Here is a 23,215-nt window from a genome sequence, read left to right on the forward strand (position 1 = left end):
CCAGGCTTGCGAGCAGGGCTAGCGAGTGAGGAGGGGGGGATTTGTTTGCCACCTCCAAAAGATGGAGCACCAGCCGCCACTCATAGATAATTTCTGATTGTTCCAACTATCCACCAAAATCCAATTCTCTGTGTTTCTTATTGGTGGAATAGGCTGTTGGCTTTAGATTGAATATTCCTATAGGGAAAGATTGATTGACAAAGAAATGGAAGATTTATTGAAGTGTGTATGTCCAGCAATTGTCGCCTGTAACCCTTTGTTAGCTGAGTCCTATGTGTCCTATGTGCACACTTGTAGCTCTCTATACAAATATTAACATATTGCAACACACTCTTCCTTGTGAACAGACTAACCAGGAGCGCTCGCCACGCCCTTTATGCTAATAGCAGCCGTGTCCTGGCTCCTGATTGGCGTAGACGCTGACAGTGAGGCTGGCAGGTCTGAGGCTCGGTTGGTGGGGTTGTGCACTGTGCAGTAGGGAAGAGATGTTGGGAGGTTGAGGATCGTACATCGCCTATGTGTGGACTGGACCGGGAGGCTCTGCACTGGGGGATCTCCATGTCGGAGTGCAGGGCTGAGGACACCGAGGACAGCATGGACAAGCAGATGGCTCGCTGTAAGATCGTGGTGGTCGGAGACACTCAGTGCGGGAAGACTGCTCTGCTCCACGTCTTCGCTAAGGACTGCTATCCAGAGGTAGATCCCTACACCGCCATGATCCTCTGCCCACTTACCTGATCCTCTGTACTGGGATAGACCCTGCTCTGTAGGCTCACACTCACCCCACACATCTGTACTGTGCCCCCCACCGGCAAGCATTGTCACCATCAGGGGCTGGGGGAGCCAGCATTTATGAATGAGTCTGTGTGTGACGGGTTAATGTGCCTGACTTCTGATTGGCTCTTACTAATCCAACCATCAGGTCATCTATCTGTCTCCCTATCCACCTTCTCTTATTCATCAATAATCTATCATCTCTTGTTTGTTTATCAATCTACTCTCTATCATTTATCATCTATCATCTCCCATCTCTACCTATCGTCTATCCTCTATCAGTTATCTATTCTTTATAAACTTTTCTCTATCGTTTATCAATTTGTCACATATCATCTTTCATTTTGGTATCCTCTATCATTTATTGATCCTCCATTATCTATCTATCCTCTATCATCAATGTATTTATCTTCTATCATTTATCTATTATATATCCTCTGTTGTCTATTTTATCTATCTTCTGTCCCCTATTGGATATCTATTTTATATAATCTATTCTCTATCATTTATCTGTCGGTCTGTTTATTGTTTAACATGTATCTAACCTCCATCATTTATCTATCATCTATCAGTTATCGTCTATCGCCCATTCTCTATCATGTATCTACCAATTGGTTTATCTTCCATCTATCCTTCATCATTTCTCTATCATCTATTTTATCTATCCTCTATCATTATGTGTCAATCTATTTATCTAATATTATTTATCATCTACCCTCTACAGTTTATCTATTATCTAACACTTATCTACCTTCTATCATCTATTCTGTATCATCTATCTATTAATCTATCCTCTCTATCCTATCATTTATCATCTATTCTATCTTCTGTCATAAATTCTCTTTCATTTATCTATCGATCTATCTTTTATCATCTATCTATCTATCTATCTATCTTTCTACATCTAGGTGAATTGCTTGCTCCCCATAAACGACCAGGTCAATACAATCAATAAGGATTTTTTTTGTAAAGGTGCATCTTCATCCTCATTTAATGGCAAGTTTATGACCTAAACTAAAGCTGGCCATACACCTATAGATTATCTGCAGATTTTCTATGGTTAGATGGAAAAAGTGGGAGATTAATGCATCCACACAGTTTAGCAAACCTGGAGAAATCCATTGCACTTTTTCCATCTAACCATAGAAAATCTGCAGATAATCTATAGGTGTATGGTCAGCTTTATTTTTCATTAACGGTTATTTTTTTATTTTTTTTTAATTTTAGAAGTCCTACCTTCAGCTGATTGGTTAAGAACTCTTTCACCTGATTGTATCCAAAACACACAGGATCTTGCTGGCAGAAATATCCTGTGTATTTGCTGTACACATGTAGTAATAGTGCGACGTTTACATGCATGCAGCATAAAGGGACCCCATTGGCCAACATGCCAGTAACATCAATGTATAATCAGCTGCACCGTTGATCCCACCGTTGAATTGGAGGAGTTATTGATGTGCTGGTTGCGCATGCGCAGAATGAGCTCAGGCTATCATAAATGACTACCTGAGTTTATTCTGCCCATGCTCCACCAGCACATCATAGGCTCATTCAGGCTGATGATGTTGTTATTGACATGTCTACCAGGGGCAGCGGCTAATTATGTCCCTGTATGTATGTAAGCTATGGCACAAACATTTACACGCATACTGTGTAAAATAAGCCCGAAACCAAAACATGTGCTGTGGCTTTTTTTTGTAACTGTAGTCGTTCATTAATAACTAGCCTCGTTTGTTCTGCACATGTGCCGCCAACTCATCACTGAACCATTCAGACTGACAGTGTTGTTATTGACATGTCAGCCAATAGGGTCCTTGTATACTACTCACTGTACGCATGTACACCATTGCACAAGCGTTTACATGTATACTACATAAGATGTAGCCCAGCTGTGTCCTGTATTTCTATTTTTATGCTGCTCTTCTCAGCTGTGTGAATGAGCCCATAGACTAGAATACAGATGCATAGAAAACCGTATTCCAGGTATATTATGTCTGTGTGACTGAGCCCTTAGTACAGGCATCTTGTACACAGAAATACCCTTTTATAGGTGGTTATCTGGGCGGCCTTGCTATTGTTTGAATAATAAAAGGTAGGGTATTTCAGTAAGATTCATTTCTAGCTGGCTGGATCTCCTCTCTTTGCCCAATCAGGTATCTGATATCAGTTTTTAGTGGCGTGCAGTGCGACTCCATCCAGGGCTGGGAGTCGTTCATTCCTTGGTCGGGTTTGTGTAGGAGCTTGCAGTCCAGTGCAGTTGGTGGAAAACTTCTTGCAATGGGAGGTGATGCATACATTTAGTATATAGTCCTGTATATGGCTCATCGGACACAATATAACAGTTTGCAGCAATCAGCAGATTTCTAGAAATAAGATGAAGATTATATAGGAAAGGGCTAAAGCTGATCCAGTGAGAAGTGAACAGGGAGGATGGAAGCAATGATTTCATGGTTGCTTATTGTTCTGTAGAATGGTAGGCATGTGGAGAGCAGGGCGATCATAAGAAGCCGTCCATGTAATCACATAGTCCCCATGCAGCTTTGTACAAATGATTTCTATAGAGACATAACACATGCCGTTCTGATCTTACTTGTGTTCACAATTCAGTGAGGTGGCCTTTCCCAGAGCAAAGTTCTGCTATTTAATCTTAGAGAATGATCGAGTGTAGATAGAGCCTGCAAAGAAGGGGGTGCCTTAATGTAGTGGTGGTCAACGTTCATGATATGGGGGGCCTCCAGTGGGGCCCCAACATCACCAAAGAAGTGCACATATAATCCACTGAGTATTCAATATTAGAGACAACAGACACACAACAGGATATAGTCAAAGACTGTGGGCATAATACAAGAGATGGTCAGAGACTGTGGGCATAATACAAGAGATGGTCCGAGACTGTGGGCATAATACAAGAGATGGTCCGAGACTGTGGGCATAATACAAGAGATGGTCCGAGACTGTGGGCATAATACAAGAGATGGTCCGAGACTGTGGGCATAATACAAGAGATGGTCCAAGACTGTGGGCATAATACAAGAGATGGTCCAAGACTGTGGGCATAATACAAGAGATGGGCAGAGACTGTGGACATGTACAGGAGATTGTAAGATACTGCAGACAGAAGAGAGAGAGATGGGCAGAGACTGTGGGCATAATACAAGAGATGGTCAGACTGTGGGCATAATACAAGAGATGGTCAGAGACTGTGGGCATAATACAAGAGATGGTCAGAGACTGTGGGCATTATACAAGAGATGGTCAGGGACTGTGGGCATAATACAAGAGATGGTCAGAGACTGTGGGCATAATACAAGAGATGGTCAGAGACTGTGGGCATAATACAAGAGATGGTCAGAGACTGTGGGCATAATACAAGAGATGGTCAGAGACTGTGGGCATAATACAAGAGATGGTCAGAGACTGGGCATAATACAAGAGATTGTAAGATACTGCAGACAGAAGAGTAAGAGAGAGATGGTCAGAGACTGTGGGCATAATACAGGAGATGGTCAGAGACTGTGGGCATAATACAAAAGCTGATCAGAGATTTAAAAAATAGAGGAGATGGTCAGATACTACAGACAAAATACAAGATCTAGAGACTGTGAACATGAAACAAGAGAAGGCCAGAGATTGCAGACATGCTGCTAGAGGGTGTCAGACTGTGAACATGCTATAGGAGTTGTTGAAGACTGGGGACTTATTTGCAGGAGACAGCCATAGTTGGGAGACATATTATATGAGACTTGTAGAGATCACTATTATAGCAGGAAAGTAGAGAACACACCTGTATGTCTGCAGGGACCCTGATGCCACATAAAACGTGCCAGAGAGGGTCATGTTGCCCCCGGTTGGTCACAAGGGCCTTAATGGGCCATTCATACTATATACGTTGACCTGCATTTTTCTGCACAAGGACAATGCAGATCAACACTAGGGCACATAGAAATCAATTCTTTTTTATATGCTGCATTTTTCCCAGAACAGCTCACTGCACCATAGATCACTGCTTGTCTACACATCACAGCTCAGCTGCAGCACATAAACTTTATGGAATGCAATTTTGTGCCTCTTCAATAAAGTTTAAAAAAAAAATGTAAACAGTGTGATGCTCTGAAACAATGCATCACATGACTCTTCACCATTGGTAACAGACACCAGCCCGCAAAATAGAACGCTGCAGGCTGGTGTGAACAAACACTTTGGGATGTATTTTATAACATATGTGTAGTACTGACCCCCGAAGGAGCTGCTGGTTTTTATTGGGCTTACCGTTACCTCACCTGCTCGCTTCTGCGTCTCAGGGGTCCTGTTGCAAAGTAACCCAAAGAATGTTAGCTCTGACACTTAGTCCTTTTTTAAGATTTATTTGGGATAAACACAAAGTCTTTCAGTAGAGGGATAGAGGGTTAAGGGGAGTTCAGGTACCTGGTAATTGCGGGTTAGAGGTCTAAGAGAGATAGAGGCCTATTCTCTCAGTTGCAAAGCCTCGCGCCAGCCGGCCCCGAGGCACAGGAACATGTCGTACACACCCCAGGCCAGGAGGGCCATGAGGTTGGGATAGCGAACCCTGGAAAAGAGACCCCTAAAATTGGTGTCAGTACCTTAATTACCCCCACCCAGAATGCACAGCGGGTGAACCACTCCCACTGCGCTATTTCCGAGCAAAGGTAGTATTCAATGCATCCAACCTGTTGTATTTCTACACTTACCAGTGGTGACAGCGACACCTACAGCCAAGTGGAAACTAGCGCAACCCAGCTGAACTGGTACAGAAACCAGAACCCTGGAATAATTAGCCTGAGCCAAACTGCAGCTCAGACAACTTAAATTTGAGAAAAAACAATAGCGTCTGCTCATTAGGAGCAGGGCACTACATATGTATAACGTTCGCAGAACTATTTGTCCTGTGAAACTGAAACTGCATGTAAATTCTGTGCGAATGGGGGAAATTTTTTTATATTTTAATCTATTTGCTCTCAAGATTGAATGTGATCAGGTGCTGATAATCATAAAAAAATAAGTTTATTTACTATGCTTGAAAGCTTCATCTAGTGGTCACAATGCAGTTATATCAAATATAAATGTTTGTTTTTCACCGCATTGTATGTGTCCTCTGTGATATTAGCATACCTAGTTTACAGTACCATTAAAAGTGTTTACATTTTTTTTTTTTTTTTTTTTGCAGTAGAGGCCATAGCTGGAGGCCCTATTGACACCTGAGCAATTTGAAGCACATTTCCAGAAGCACTTTAATGCTCGACACATGATTTCCATTTTATTCTACTGTGCCTATTTGCAAAATGTGCTGTTGCTCAATACTACCTAGTACAGAATCTACTTTGGGCGTGATCACGCTTTTTTGGCTTCAATGGTAGCACCTGAAAAACACATGTAATGAGTTTCCCCAGCATAACTGCCTCCTCCTCCTAGTAACCAGCTTTTCATTGGCTAAAATAAACACAGTGAAGCTTGAAAACCATACCCTACCTGCAGAAACACGAGTGACAAAGTCCTCGACCCTGTTAAAAAAAAAAAAATTGCACTGCACAGAACAGGTTTTGCATGCATGAAAAACAGGCCTTTTTTTTTTTGCTGATGCATTGGAGTGCCACACCCCCATGTGTCTGCAACACATGCAACACACACACACACACACACACACACACACACACACACACACACACACACACACACACACACACACACACACACACACACACACACACACACACACACACAGCTATTGACATGAAATAATTTTTGTGTGTTGTTTTTTGGCTCATCTGTGGCTGCATCAGTTTCCTCTGACCACTAGATAGCATTAACATGCAGTGCTCATGAATTCATGTATGAAATTCAAGCGACCAAAAAAGTCCTCTTTATCTGAGTTTTTTTTTTTTGTACTAGCTGAAAAAGTGAATGCTGTCCATATATTGCTGTACGGGGTTATCGTGTCCTGGAAAATGTTACTATTTGATGTTCAGAGCACTTGAGAATTATTTGTGTTTTGCTGTGCATTGGCTTAGGTCCTGCTACTTAGCAATAACGCTTCTTCTGCTTACCTGTCAAGGCCACAGTGTTTGTACATGAAATACATAGCACAGCCTTTCTCACAAGCTGTAGATCTGCTCTGCCAAGCTACATGTAGGTTTTGTGTGTCTATGACATTTGCCAGCGTGCATGGCAAATTACATTGCAACAAACAGAACTGCGTGCGTTCCTTTACTTCCGATTAGGCTAGACGTAATGCTACAACACACATCTGACAAATGCTACATGTTTCTTATAGTGTTATCTTTATTATTATGACTGCATATGTCTACCTGTAGGCCTCCTTCACACAGGCCCATATATGGATGCAGGTAGCCCATTGAAATCCATTAGGATGCAGCGGCTGCATGGACACAGCCACTCAAACGAATGTAACTGGCGTGCGGGTGAGCAGCTCTGAATGCACACCGACTACATTTGAGGCCGCTCACCCACACCTGCATGCCTGTCACAATAGGGCAAGCGGCTGTGTACATGCAGCTGCTGCGTGCTAATAAACTTCAATGGGCTGCCTGCACACAGCAACTGGATGTGCAAACAAAAACTGCCCATTTATGGTTATTATGGGTCCCAGTGCCGATGTATGCAAGGCCCTAGTCTTGATATCTTCTGCTGTTGCGCTTTTCCTCTTTTATATTAAAGCTGAACTAAAGGGTCAGTACTTACCTGTCCAACGGTCCCTCGCTGGTGCCGATATCTTCCTCTGAATGGCAGTCTTCGGGCACCTTCATTAGCCAGTGTGGGGTAATGTCACTCCTTCACATGCACAGAAGCTAGTCATCCTGGCGCTTAGAGACTGACCGGTGTTCTGACAAGAACTGTCCCCCCACCAGATAGTGTCCGCCCCATACTGTGCAGGCGCAGCGCTTGTGCATTACGGAGGAGAAGAAGATGCTAAAAGTCTCCGAAGTTGAACAGCTGACCATCAGCTGTACACGGCGCCTGCGCACTCGCTTCGCTCGCCACGCTTCGGGTATGTCCTCGCTTTGCTCTGCATATTTTTATTCTAACTCTATGTCCATTTGGATGGCGGGACTTGAATCTGGACTCAGTGCACAGGCGCCGCGTAGAGCTGACGATCAGCTGTTCATCTTTGGAGACTTTCGGAGCCTCCTTTTGTCCTCCGTACTGCGCAAGTATAGGGTGGACACTATACGATGGGGGACAGTATTCGACAAGACACCGGCACTGTATGCTGAGCTGTGCACAACTCGATTTACAGCGCTGGAGAAGACAGCTTTTATATATATATATATATATATATATATATATAGATATATAGATATATAGATATATAGATATATATATATATATATATATATATATATATATATATATATATATATATATATATATATATATATATATATATATATAGATATATATATATATATATATAGATATCTCTCAAGAGAGAGAGAGAGGTGACTGCAGAATATTTACAGGCTGAATACATAATAATGTTTTACATTTCTCAAATGCTGAGAATTCACAGAGCTATTGATTTCCATGGGCTTTTGTAGAACTTATCCAACATACCTGGAGTGCCAGTTTTTGTTTGCTGCAACTAATGAATGTAACTATGAGATTGCAGACATATTTCCCTGTACCATGATATCCTCCTTAGATTGCTTTGTTTGCTGGTACAATATTAGACTGCATCTAATCTGTGGTATGTATCGCATATCATTTGAAAGTATAATTCTTTGCAGCGATAGATCGTTTTCTGGTAGAGTCAATGCATCATGTATTGTAGCGTGTTCTTCTCTACATGTACTGTTCCATTCATCATTTTATATTTTTTTGAGTTCTGTTTATCTCTGACTTTCTGGAGTTCACAAACTTAACATTATTTGAAAAAAACACTTCCCCTCCAGACTAATGTTTATATTTTTTGCGCACATGTTAAAATCTGTGGTTTTGTTTAAACAATTTCCTAAAACCCCCAGAACGCTATATATTTTCTGAACACAGAAGCCCTGTAGAATAAAATGGTGCCAGTTAATTTTTGCATGATATTTGCAGGAAAAAAACACTAAAATAAAATGTATTTCACAAAAACACCATTACATTCTCAATTGTTTGTACAAAATAAAGTAAATAGTTATCAAGCATGTCAACCTACATCCTACACCCACAAAATGGCAAAAAATGTTGGTACCAAAATTTCTCAATAGATGGCCCTTTTAAATGTTTTTACATCTCATCAGTTTAAAGCAGGGGTCTTCAAACTTTTTTTTTTTAAAAGGGGAAGACTGGCCAGTGAGAGTAAAAAAATGCCCCGCATCAGTGGAAGGTAGACAGGGAGGTTGATTTATTAAAGGCAAATATACTATGCACTGAAAATGCAGATGCTCTAGGGGCAGTTCTGAAATGAGGGGAAGCTCTGCTGATTTCTATCATCCAATCATGTACAAGCAAAAATTCAGTTTTCTATGTTTCTTGCATGTCCCCCCTCAGATCTAGAGCAACTGCATGTGCAGTGCACTTTAAATGACTATTTGCCTTTTAGCAAATCAATCCCAATTTCTCGCACTTGGTGGTCAGGGGAAGGAGAAGGAGGAGGAGGAGGAGGAATAGTGCCCAATCATTGCTATTAGTTGGAGGAATAGTGCCCCATCTTTGGTGTCAGTGGGAGGAATAGTGCGTGATTGTTGGTGTCAGTGGAAGAAATGGTGCCTCATTGTTGATGTCAGTGGAAGGAATAGCGCCTCGTATCAATGGTAGGAACTGTGCCCCAAGGATAGGATAAAGGTGCGGAAAGGGCCGCAGTTTGGAGACCACTGGTTTAGAGCTAACCTTAGAGACCACGAGAGACCTAGAATTTTTGCTTTCATGCTGATTCGAGGCTGTTTACATACAGGTGTACATCCAATGCACGTTTGTATTTGTAGAAGTGCACAGGGTGAGCGGGTTGCTTTTAATTTTTGTTAAAATTTTTATTATTTTATTATATATTCACATTTAATTTTATTGCTATCACAAGGGGGGGTAACAAGCCCATATGTGATATCGCTGGGCAGGAGACAGGGGTCCACTGTCATGATTAGCTGCTTCAGTGGTCTCAGCAGCTGGGGAATGACAGCTCTCAAGCCAATTCCAGCTTCATATACTGCAGAGGAGGTCAGGGGACAGCTGTTCCCCGATTTCCTCCTGCTCGCCATCCTCAAGGCATTTTCTGTGGTCCCGGGCTTTCCAAATGAGTCTGAGAACACCGTAACCATTGCTTAAACCATCCAATCTTAACAACCTATGCCCCATTTCCTTGCTCCCCTTTTTATCCAAAGTCCTTGAACGTCTGGTCTAAAACTGACTGAGCGACCACCTTGCTGATAATAACCTTCTTGATCCCCTTCAGTCTGGATTTCGTCCTCAACACTTCACAGAAACTGCTCTCCTAAAACTAACAAATGATTTACTAACGTCCAAAACCAGTACTCCTACTCTTGGACCTCTCTGCTGCCTTTTATATAATTGATAACCCCCGCCTTCTCAAAAAACTCCACGCCTTTGGTCCCCATGACCGTACTATTCACTGGTTTCCAATCCTACTTATACAACTGCACCTTTAGAGTTTCTTACAACTCTACTTCCTCCTCTCCTCTTCTTTTCTCTGTTGGGGTTCCCCAAGGTTCTGTTCTTGGACCTATCCTATTTTCAATCTAGTCTCCCATGGCTTCTAATACCACCTTTATGCTGATGACACCCAAATCTATTTCTCTACTTCTCAGCTTACTCCCTCCATCTCCTCACGCATCACTAATTTACTAACAAATATCAGTCTGGATGTTACACCACTTCCTCAAACCCAATCTATCCAAAACCGAACTTATAATTCTTCTCCCTCCCCCCCATGTGCCTCTTTCCCCGATCTCTCTGTCAAAATCGATAAGCCCTATCCCGCATGCCGAGGTTCTTACAGTTATTACCTTTTGTCCCACTTGACCTCCCTTCTGGATTGTAAGCTCTAACAAGTAGGGCCCTCTGATCCCTCCTGTATTGATTTGTATTGTAAGCGTACTGTCTGCCCCCATGTTGTAAAGCGCTGTGCAAACTGTTGGCGTTATATAAATTCTGTATAATAATAATATACAGTTGTACTTTTACATTAAAACAGGGAATCGGATACAAGCTCATGGCTACTACTGCAGTCGTGAGCTTGTTTTTAAAGCTTCATATTCTGTGTATGTCCAGGGGGTGGAAGTAGCTAGTATAATGAACACAATAATTCATTTAAAATTATCTTCTGGACAGCAGCATACAAGCTCCAGTAATTTTATGGTGCTTATTTTTGGCTCATCAAAGATCATTATATAAGAATAGCAGCCTCAGTGTTATATTGTCACTCTCCATATTTCCAACCTTCAGTCATAACTTCATGTACTTTTCTTATGACGTGTCCTTTTTTTTTTTTTTGTAACTTTGTGCATGTTATTTCACTGTATAACTTGTGCTGACAGCCTCCATATTTACCAGATTGAAATGCCGCATAGTTACTATGTGGGTTACAAGCCACCTTCAGGTAATGGACACTGGCATGCCCTAAGACAAAAATTGTAATCCCCATATAACTCCCCCACTACTGGGAGTACCTCAGTTTTTTTCGCCAGTGTCTAATGTGTTGGTCATGAGTAAAGATGTGCTGTGCTGAGCTCCACTGCTGGGGATAGCCATGCAGCCAGATCCATTCAAAGTGTCTTTCTGGCCGAATTGAATGGTACCCGGGGCCAGGTATCTGAAGAAATGTAGTTGTGCCTGTAACGCTTCTCTTTTAGAGAGCTGGACCATGGGATCCAGTACTTTTGGTAGTAAGGCCATAAAGTTTTACTGGCGGTGGTGCTATTACAGGTCCGGGATTGTGGGTTTCCTCGAGGATCCCCAGCTCTTGAAGGTTTAAAGGAACCCACCGTGAAGGGTGAAGCTTCTCTAATCCAAAAATATCACGCAGCCATTTATGAAGGAATCTTTCAGGGTGGGAACCCTCTGATCATTCGGCGAACCCCACAAATCTGAGATTGTTCTTTCGGGAATGATTTTCCAAATCATCCAATTTAGCTCTGAGGGTCACTAGCTCGTCTGTGGCCGTGCGTACAGTCGCATTCAAAGGATGCACAGTATCTTCCAGAAATCTGACATGTGCCTCCGCCTCCCCTGTCCTACCTCTCAGGTTCTGCACGTCTTACTTCAGTAGGGAGAAATCAATATGGATGCTCTCCATTTGTATAGTGAGAGAAGCCTTGCCATTTTTTATGGCCAGCATGATTTCTGCCAGTGAAGTTTCATCTATGGAGGGACTGGGGGAGGTGGGGTCCGCTGAGCTGGCAAAAGGAGGCTATGGCTGCTAGGTGTGTAGCCTGGGTGTGAAAGGCTACAGGAATAAAGTCACTCACCCCTTGTGCAGAGCCCTGTGATGAGGATGGAGCTGTCTGCAGCGTGTCCTTATGCATGGCTGATGGGTCTTCGCCATCCTGCTTTCCAAACCAGGCCGGCTGCTCCGTGGTGGATTGGGGCGCACGTGGCCCATATTTACCATCATTCCTGGAATGGATGCCTGCCTTCTTTATGAGTATTTTGGTGCCACTTGTGAGTAGATTGGACCCAGGATGCCTGTAGGATGGATAGTTAGAGCTGGAGCTATGGATCTAAGCTGCTGCTCTCAAGAACCTCAGGCCATGCCCCCCACTCCACATTTTTACTGCCAATAGCGTAGTCAGCCAACCCACTTCTGGTTTGGGTTCACTAAAGCCTCCCCAATTTGTTCATGCATTTCCTATCCATTCGTGGCTAAAAAAGCTTATGTATTCTGAGTAGGAGCACCCAGATAAACAGTTTTTCCCTCCAAAAACGTTTTCAATACTTTATCCTATGGTGGAAGAGTTCTATAAGAAATCGGAAATTGAGCAATTGACACTGCTATATACTCTGTAAACAAAAACCTGACTTGTCCAGTAGACAATTCTCATATGCTATAGGATCCAACAGATAAGAAGTTGGAATTCCTTTTTAAAAACTATATTTCACTCGCAGGTTCAGTCGTTCAGCCTGTGTTGCCAGCGATTGGAGTATTTCAGTCCTTAAAGGACCAGTTTATAGAGGTACTCAAGGTTATTCCTGATCAGCAGGTCCAGGATTTGGCTGGGATATCAGAAGCGCTGTGTTTTACAGTAGACGCTATGAAAGATTCTATTCTCCAGGCCTCACGGCTCATGCTAGGGCTGGTACATTTGCATAGAATACTATGGTTGAAAAATTGGTCAGCCGAAGCACCATGCAAAAAGTCCTTGGCCAGTTTCCCATTTCATGGTGAACGGTTATTTGGAGACGATCTGGATAAGTGTATCCAAAGAATTTCTAATGGAAAAAGTTCCCTTTTTAACGGTTAAGAAGAAGTTTAAGCATTTATCTTTTAAACATGCTTCTACTCCTCCGGGCATTCACAACAGCCTCCACCGTCAGGTTCAAGAGGTAAACCTCAGGGTCAGTCCCAGGGCCAAAAGAGGACCTGGGGGTGAAACCCACAAAACAAAATACTAAAGCCTCCTTATGAAGGGGCGCACCTTCTTGATCGAGTGGGGGGAAGGCTTCTACAGTTTTCAAGGGTCTGGCAGAAACAATTTCAAGACAAATGGATGGCTTCCTCAATTTCTCTAGGTTATACACTAGAGTTCTGAGAGTTCACGTCTCCTCGTTTTCTCAGATCAAACATTCCCAGAGATCCAGTGAAAAAGAAGTCTCTCGTTCTAGCTTTGGATCATCTCTTGTCTCAAAGAGTGATATCGGTGGTCCCCTTGGAAGAGCAAGGATTGGGGTTTTATGCAAACTTTTTCAAGGTTCCAAAACCAAACAGGGATGTCAGACCCATTTTAGATCTCAAAGATCTAAACCAGTTTTTTTAATAACTGTTCCTTTTGCATGGAGTCAATCCAATCAGTAGTCTCCATCCTACAAGGGGGAGAATTTCTGGCGTCAATCAACATCAAAGATGCTTATCTCCATATGCCAATTTTCTCCGCTCACCAGAAATTTCTACATTTCGAGTTAGAAAATCTTCATTTTCAGTTTGTAGATCTGTCTTTCGGTCTAGCTACTGCACCTCGAGTGTTTACAAAGGTCCTGGCCCCTCCCCTAGCCAGATTAAGGGCCCAAGTTATAACGATTATAGTGTACCTAGACAAACTACTCTTGCTAGACCAGTTGGTAGGCTGCTTAGACCAAAGTGTGATCACCACAGTCAACTACCTGGAATAACTAGGTTGGACTCTCAACCTAGAGAAATCCTCCTTAACACCATCAAGGAGATTAGAATACTTGGGTCTGATTATAGATACAGCCCAGAAAAGGGTATTCTTGCCCCAGGCAAAGATCAGTGCCATAAAGGAACTGATTCAGGTGGTCAAGGCAAAGAAGAATCCTTCCATTCTACTTTGCATGAGGTTGTTGGGAAAGATGGTGACTGCGTTTCGAGGCCGTTCCTTATGATCATTTTTATTCGCAAAAACAGTAACAGGAAGGTCCAAGCTCTGGACTTCCCAATGCGTTTATCCCCCGAAGTGCATCAGAGCCTCAATTGGTGGTTGATATCCAGGAATCTTTAAAAAGGAAAATCCTTTCTACCAGTTACCTGGAAGGTGGTAACAGATGCCGGCCTCCTGGGCTGGGTAGCAGTCCTGGAAGAAGCGTCTGTCCAAAGGAAATGGTCCAAATCAGAGAGGACCTTGCCCATCAATATTCTAGAGATTCGGGCAGTACACCTGACCCTAGAGGCTTGGATGCTCAGACTATGGAATTGTCCTGTCAGGATCCAATCCAACAATGCCACAGCAGTAGCCTATATCAATCACCAATGGAGCAAGAGAAGTCGTGCGGCCCAGAGAGAGGTGAATCATATTCTATCTTGGGCAGAAAACAACCATTCCTTGCCTATCAGCAATTTTGATTCCAGGAATAGAGAATTGGCAGGCAGACTACTTGAGTCGCCAACAGTTGTTCCAGGGAGAATGGGAGTTCCGGACGTGGATCTGTTTGCGTCCAGGTTCAACAACAATATCAACAACTTTGTGTCAAGGACAAGTTATCCGTTGGCATATGGAACAGATGCCTTGGTTTTTCCATGGGATCAGATTTCACTGATCTATGCTTTCTCCCCTGTTCTGCTGCTTCCGCGCCTTCTTTGCAGGATCAAGCAAGAAGGGAAGGAGGTGATTCTTGTGGCCTCAGCATGGCCCAGGAGATCTTGGTTTGCTGAGATCATAAAGATGGTGGTAGGGGACCCTTGGACCCTACCACTGTGGCCAGACCTTCTCTCGCAAGGTCCGGTATTCCATCCTACCTTACTAAGTTTAACGGTTTGGCTATTGCAACCCACATTCTGAAAGGCTGTGGGCTGTCAGCTTCAGTGGTTTCTACTTTGGCTAATGCTAGGAAGCTGGCCTCTAGAGTCTCATATCCTATAGAGTCTGGAAGGCATATGTCTCCTGGTGTGAATTCAGGGGTTGGCACCCCAGGAAATATGTCATAGGTAGGATCCTTGAATTCCTACAAATAGGATTAGAAATGAAGCTCACTATTTTTAAAAGGCCGGGTGTCGGCCTTATCAGTGTTTTTTTTTTTTTTAACGACCACTAGCTTCACACTCTGGTTTGTAACTTTATTCAGGGGGTAGCACAGATTAATCCTCCAGTTACCCCTGAACTCTTTAGAAATTTAAATTTAGTCCTGTCGGCATTACAAAACAGCCTTTTGAGCCAATACGAGATATTCCCTTAGTCCTCTTGATGAGGAAAATAATTTTCTTGGTTGCCATATCTTCTGCAAGAAGAGTATCAGAGTTGGCTGCTCTTTCTTGTAAAAAGCCGTTTTTGATTATTCATAAGGAAAAGGTTGTATTGCTGCCTCATTCTAAATTCCTACCAAAGGTAGTGCAGGTTTTCATTTAAACCAGGATATTGTTCTGCCTTCAATTTTTCCAGAACCTTATTCTGTGGAAGAGAGGTCACTACATTCTCTTGATGTGGTGAGAGTGGTCAAGGTCAGGACCGCTCAGATTCGTAAAACAGATGTTTTGTTTGTGTTGCCAGATGGTCCTAAAAGAGGTCAGGCAGTAAGGAAATCTACTATTTCTAAATGGATTTGTGAAGTGATTGTTCAAGCTTATGGTTTTAAAGAGTTAAATTCCTCCTTTTCATATTAAAGAGCACTCCACCAGGGCTGCTAGTGCTTCTTGGGCAGTGCATCACCAAACCTCCATGGCTCAGATCTGCAAGGCCGAAACTTGTTCTTTAGTCCATACATCTACCAGATTCTATCAAGTAGATGTAAAAGGTCATGAGGATATCGCCTTTGGCGCAGTGTACTGCAGGCTGCAGTATAAGTCCTCTTGTCTCCTGGTGCCCTACTTTTGTTGTGTCTCCATCCCTTCAATTGCCATTGCTCTGGGACACCCCACAAGTAATTACTATGGCTCTGTGTCCCGTGATGTACGATAAGAAAATAGGATTTTTATAACAGCTTACCTGTAAAATTATTTTCTTTAACCACTTGCTTACTGGGCACTTAAACCCCCCTCAGTCCCAGACCAATTTTCAGCTTTCAGCGCTGATGCACTTTGAATGACAATTGCGCGGGCATACAACACTGTACCCAAATGAAATTTTTATCATTTTTTTCCCACAAATAGAGCTTTCTTTTGGTGGTATTTAGTTACAGCTCGGAGTTTTATTTTTTGCTAAACAAACAAAAAAAGATGCAAAAAAAAAAAAAAAAAAATCATGTTTTAATAGTTTGTTATAAAATTTTGCAAACGGGTCATTTTTCTCCTTCATTGAAGTGCGCTGATTAGGCGGCACTGATAGGCTGCATTGGTGGGCACTGATGGGCTGCATTGGTGGGCACTGATGGGCTGCATTGGTGGGCACTGATGGGCTGCATTGGTGGGCACTGATAGGCATAGTTAAGGCGGCACTAATAGGCACAGATAAGGCGGCACCGATGGGCACAGATAAGGCGGCACTGATGGGCAAAGATGGGCACAGATAAGATGGCACGGATGGGTGGCACGGATAAGTGGCACGGATGGGTGGCACGGATGGGCACTGATAGGTACCACAGATAGATGGGACTGATGGGCACTGATAGGTGGCACTGATAGGTGGCTCTGATAGGTGGCACTGCTGGGCGGCACTGCTGGGCACTGATGGGCGGCACTGCTGGGCACTGATGGGCGGCACTGGGGTGCAGCACCTTTGAGGCAGATTTTGGGTGGCACTGTGGGTGGCACTGCTGGGTGGCACTGTGGGTGGCACTGTGGGCACTGCTGGGTGGCACTGTGGGCACTGCTGGGTGGCACTGTGGGCACTATGGGCACTGCTGGGTGGCACTGACAGGGGGGCACTTACTTTATTTCAGGATGGCACTGCGGGTGGCAGGTGGGCACTGGCAGGGGGCAGGTGTCCGTTTAAATTGCTGGCCGTGATCGGGACTGATGTCCCGAACACGGCCGCCGGCGATCGGCTTTTTTTTTTTCTCCTCGCGCTGTCAGCGCGAGGAGGAATACTAGCCGATTACCGGCTCCGTTTTTTCACATGATCAGCTGTCATTGGCTGACAGCTGATCACGTGATAAGGGGTCGGGATCGACCCCTTACACGGATCGGTGATCAGGCGAGTCTCACGGACTCGCCGATCACAGAGCGCGCCGCGCGCGCCCCTCAGGGGGCGCGCAGGCCGCTCGTAACCGGGACTACGTCAATAGACGTAGTCCCGGAAATGTGGGTCCGTCATTTTGTCATCTATTGCCGTCATTTTGCAATAGCGCGGTACCCAAGTGGTTAATGTACATCACGGGACACAGTGATTCCTCCCCTCTTTGGTATACACTTGTATTGCTTTGCTACAAAACTGAGGTACTCCTAGTAGTGGGAGGGGTTATATAGGGAGTGCACTTTTTGTCTTAGAGCGTGCCCGTGTCCATCACATGAAGGTGGCCTATAACCCACATAGTAACTCCTATGGCTCTGTGTCCCATGATGTACTTCAAAGAAAAGGATTTTACAGGTAAGCTGTTATAAAAATTATATTTTCTTCTGTTCCATGTATGCAAGGTATTAATTATGCAGAGATCTTGGAGGGTTCCCTTAATAGAGACGTTACTCAAATACATAATGGAATTTGCATGTTCTACTGGTGCTTCCTGAGTTTCCTCAAGGTACTCCGGTTTCCTCCCACTCTAAATACATACTAGTAGGCTAACTGGCTTTTGTCTAAATTGGCTCTAGTATGTGTGTATATGCATGCAAGGTAAAGAGCTTAGATTTTAAGGTCCCTGAGGGCAAGCACTGATGTGAATGTGCAATGCCTAAATTGCTTTGTCATATGTCAGTGCTATATAAATACCTATAGTAATAATCCAAAAAACATCATCAATATGTTAAGGGCAAAGTAGTAATACCACAATGCTACCAAACTTATCACAACATTAAAACGTACTTGCGTACACTGTACGTGCCCTGTGTTGTGTTTTCACTGACTGTGTGCTATGTATTTCTTTGTTACTGAATGTGTCTTATATGATCTATGTATGATCTGATTATGTGTGTTTTCACTGTGTATAATCTGCATGCACTTTGATAATGTGTGTAATCTAACCGTTTGTCTCTTGTTGTGTATGGCATGGTTAGCTATTGGCTCAGTTTGGCATTTCATAGTATTACAGCTGTCCTGTGTGCCCATCATGATATCATCTGCCTAGTTTATAGGGCACTGAACAGTTCCTATCTTCTTATATAATTGAATAAATCTGGTATGTGTTTTGTAGCATAGAATTAATAAGAACTGAGCCTCAGTTATGGAATTGGGAATGCTCATTGCATTTATTTAGCAAATCCACTTTGTCATACTGTTGTCTGAACATTATTAATATATGTAGGGAAGACAGCTGTCTTGTGTGATCAGGTTAAAACACTTTGTAAGTGGCATGGCCGTTTAGCATTTCTATCCATCCGTAACTTTCTTTGGCCCCAAATAAGGCTGAGTGATTTGTAATTATGTCAATTTGCTTAACGGCTAATAAGCTCAGCAGACATGAGCAGGATACTTAGAATGCAAAAGTGTCAGCTTCTCTCCTTATTCCAACCATTGAAAATAGTCCTACAGTATTTTTTTTTGTGTGTGAATCAGGCAGAAGGAAAATCATTTCCAAAGAAAATGTTTCACCCGGTGATTGAACCTCTAACCTTTGTGTTCTAGGCTCCCATTCATTATTTAGGCAATGAAGGTAGTGAAGCATTCTGTTGGGAGTCAGTGAGAATGAGTGGAAGGAGAACGGGGATAATGCCTTGGAGTGGAGAGTGGGAAAAGTGCTTGTGAACGGATCTCGGCGATACCTGGAAAAGTGCCTGGGATCAGAGGCTAGTGGACCATGATGCTGTAACTGAGAGATTGAATGTTCTTCCAAATCTCTTGAATGTTGGAGACTTGGCGAGGCATGTGTGAAGCATTCAAAGCACCGACTGCTCATGTGTAGTTAGCCCACAAGAAGCCCTAATGATGAGCAGTATTCTTCTAATAAAATTGACATATATATATATATATATATATATATATATATATATATATATATATATATATATACACATATACATATACATATACATACATACATACATACATACATACATACATACACTGTACAATTGGGGCCACCAGCACACTTTCAAAAAGACCAAAGCTGACCACACACCAATTTCACCCGGTTTCTGATTAAGCGGGTGAAATTCTGCCAGTGGCTTTTCTTGTCATCAACCTTCTATCCGACATCCTTCAACTGAGAAATCGAATGAGCCAGGTAGAATATTGTCACTCAATCAGCGCATGCAGCCAGTCAGATGCAGCTCTTGTTCGGGTATTTACACAAGTACAATCGCCATGGTAGATGATCTACGCTGTGGAGGAATGTGTTTTTTATTTATTTTTTCATTCAGTCTGCAGTCTGAAAGAAAAATAATCTACAGTACATGTGTATGGCCAGCTTAGCTATTCAATTCCAACTACTTGGTTTTAGTTACAAGGGACTGGATAGGGAAGATAAATGTGATCCCTATCCAGAGGACAAGCTCACAACTGCTACTGCAACCCTGAACCTGGTACGAACTTTAAGAGCCAGGGAAGAGCTTTCTATTAAAAGTGATCTAGAACTGCCTGATGGCTCTTATGGGCTGTCAAAGTGCACGCCCCGCTGCTGGCTACACCTGCGGAGCAACAGGAGAGACTAGGACTGCGGGAAACTGCTTTCCCAGTGAAAGCAGGAGGAATTTGGGGAATATCCATTCCCATATCCCTGCTGTAGCTAAACACCCCAGAAGTGTTGTGTATTATGTAACTTGTATGTTACTTCCGAGTCACAACTGCCATTCCTCGGCTAGTGTGGCCATGTATGTTTGATATCTATCTGCTCAATGCAACCCAATCTTGTATATTTTACCAAGAAATGAGTACGATATATTACTATTTTGTTTGTTTGCACTAAAATAAATTTTAATATATACCATATTTATTGGCATATAACATGCACAGGCGTATAACACGCACCTTCATTTTAGGAGGGAAGTTTTGTTAAAAAAAAAAATCTACGGTATTTTTAAATAAAAGAGCTTTGAAGCAAAATAAGGGTCAGTGTCCTTCAATGCAGCCTCACCATTGCCCATCTGCAGCCTCACTATTGCCCATCACTGCAGCCTGATCAATGCCCATCTGTAGCCTCACCTCATATTACTGCTACCTTGGAGGGGACAGGGAGGGGGGCGGGACGAGCGCCATCAGATTACATATAACGAGAATCTCATGTTTACTCTGCAGCCTCTTTAATACAAAGTCCTCTTTCCATGATCGACAGAACAGTGGTCCACTGCTGGCCCAGGGGATGGGTAAACAGACACACACTATTTGCACCCAATTTTCAGGGTGAAAAAGTGAGTGTTATATGGCAATAAATACAATATAAATATATATAGGTGGTAAATGTGTATATTTTTAATTGTCTGTTTCAATATTTGGCTACATATGAAGTGTCTTGTGACAGCACAACTAATGAAACTATGGTAACCAAAATCAGCAGAATAGGGAAAACTACAGTGTAAATGAAAGTTTCTGTTAATTGTTACTGTGTGCCAATTGTTAGATCTTGTTGGAACAATGTGTGCTTGGGATGGTAGAATCACATACAGTAACCAATTTAATCATAGCAATCATTTTTGTGGGCTAGATTAGAAGGCCTGTGGTATTTTATAGACTTCCTAATCGCCGAGCAATCTTGTAATTCTTTAAAAAAAATGAGGCGCTAATCCATGGTTATCTAGTAACACCAATTTTGGCTAATTTAATATCCAAGTTGGAATGTCAATTTTGGATCATTTTGAGAGATCTTGGATCATTTGTTGGTATAATCCCTTTATGCCACCCCCTAAATGTATTAACGAGTTTAGCCTGATAACTAAATCTAAAGAAGAAAATGTATTATATTGCAGCTTGATGTTGCTTGATATTGCAGTCCTTAGATGTGGTGACTGCTTTTATTTTATTTTTTATTTTTTATCACTAATAATTTCATGAACCCAATGTAATGAAGATCAACAAAGGCAGACATATCAAAGTGAAACAATGGTTTCCTCCCTAAATACAGTGGAACAGTGAGTGTAGCCACACAGGGACATTTGCAGGCTCGCCAGGTTAAAATAATGGGGACAAAGCCTGAAAAAAGGAAACTAATGCAGTCACCTCATCTAAGGATTGGTAAGCTGCAGTATATTACATTTGTGATTAGATGCACTTTAATTTAAAGCAGTTGTAAACCGTGTTGTAATAAAAAAAAAAGAAAAAAACACCTGCAGGGCAATGGCATACTGTATTGTATTGCATACTAGCACACTAGCGCATACTGCATACTAGCACATAATGAAATGCTCACCTTGGAATGAAGCCCTCCTGTGCGGTACTGTCGCCGCTGAGACTGCTGACTTCTTCCCCTGGTCTTTCTTCCAGGATCTCGCTCTCCGGCTATGTGATTTGGCCGGAGCCGTGATTACGTCACTCCCACACATGTGCACGGGAGCCCTCAGCTCTGGCATTAAGCTCCAGACCTTCAGAGTGCATGCACCAGTGACATAACTGACTTACCTGTAGGTAAAAATGACCAAGCAGGGTTTACTACGGCTTTAATATCATAAACAGCTTTGGACAATATTCTCTTATTTGTCTAGCTTTATTAGATGGAAGCAATTTAACCCTGGGCTCACACTAGTGTGATGCGGGAACCTGCGCAATTCCAGCGCTGGTTCCTGCATCGTTCCTCTCCCGCAGGCAGTTCACAGTGCCTTGTGTGAACCTCTGGAAGTGTCATTAACAAAGTTAATGGCACCTCCAGTTTAGTTCACAGATTGCTGTGCGAACTGCTAACTCGCACAGGAATTGGATCGCATAGGTGAGAACACCCATGCGTTCCGATTCTAGTGCGGGGAAAAACAAGTCCCTGCACTATTTTCTGTGCGAATCCAATGCGAGTTCAGCCATACAACTGTATGGCTGAACTCACATTGCTCAGAGATCGCATGTGATAGGCACCTGCAGTGCTGGTGGGAATCGCATGCGATCTCTGAGATTGCGCTAGTGTGAACCCAGGCTTATTGTAAGTTGGTTGTAGGCATTAGAGGGAGGATCAATATGAAGGTGTGATCCAACTGCTTAGAGCAACCCTCTTCATACAATATCTGTATACCGGCAAGGAACGAAGAGCAGGCATTCTCTGCTGTACCCTGAGGCCTCTGAAACCAAGGAAATCCAATATGTCTTGAGCACTTTCCCTTGAGCTTCGTGCCTCACTATAAGTTACTGAGCTCATTTATCATTTTGACTTTTTGACTTTCCTGCTTTAGATCAGTATTTCCTACATTAGAGTGTCTGAGGGTTTGGAGGTTACATGATGCTCAAAAAGACATTGCGAGATGCATACAGTCACCGTGGATCTGTATGTTTTACATTCCTGTTGCTGCTTTGCAGATCTTGTTGTATACAAAGTGTATGTTTTTAGGTAATATTAAGAGCCCTTTCACACTGCCAGCATTTTTCAGGCGCTACAGCGCTAGAAATAGCGCCTGTATAGCTCCTGAAAAAAGCTGCTTCATGCACTCCAGTGTGAAAGCCCGAGGGCTTTCACAGTGGAGCGGTGCTCTGGCAGGGCATCACAAAAAATCCTGCCAGCAGCTTCTTTGGAGAGGTGAAGGAGCAGTCAACTCACCACTCCTCCACTGCTGCTCCCCATTGAAATCGATGGGGCAGTGCTGCGATACCGCCGGCAAAACGCAGCTCCGTCAGCATTTTGCTGGCAGATTTAACCCCCTTGC

General features: G+C 43.0%; 1 protein-coding gene across 1 annotated transcript in view; it reads left to right on the top strand.

Annotated features, from left to right (window-relative positions):
• Positions 1 to 450: 450 nt before the first annotated feature.
• RND2 (Rho family GTPase 2) overlaps positions 451 to 23,215 on the top strand; it is a 299,146-nt gene continuing 276,381 nt past the window's right edge. The window contains exon 1 of the mRNA XM_077459501.1: positions 451 to 696. Coding sequence (XP_077315627.1) covers positions 517 to 696 — 180 coding nt within the window. The 5' untranslated portion in view covers positions 451 to 516. The remainder of the gene's footprint in view (positions 697 to 23,215) is intronic.

Source organism: Lithobates pipiens, unplaced genomic scaffold (assembly GCF_037356315.1).
Source record: "Lithobates pipiens isolate NorthernLeopardFrog02 unplaced genomic scaffold, aLitPip1_a1.2 Scaffold_28, whole genome shotgun sequence".
Classification (NCBI taxonomy): domain Eukaryota; kingdom Metazoa; phylum Chordata; class Amphibia; order Anura; family Ranidae; genus Lithobates; species Lithobates pipiens.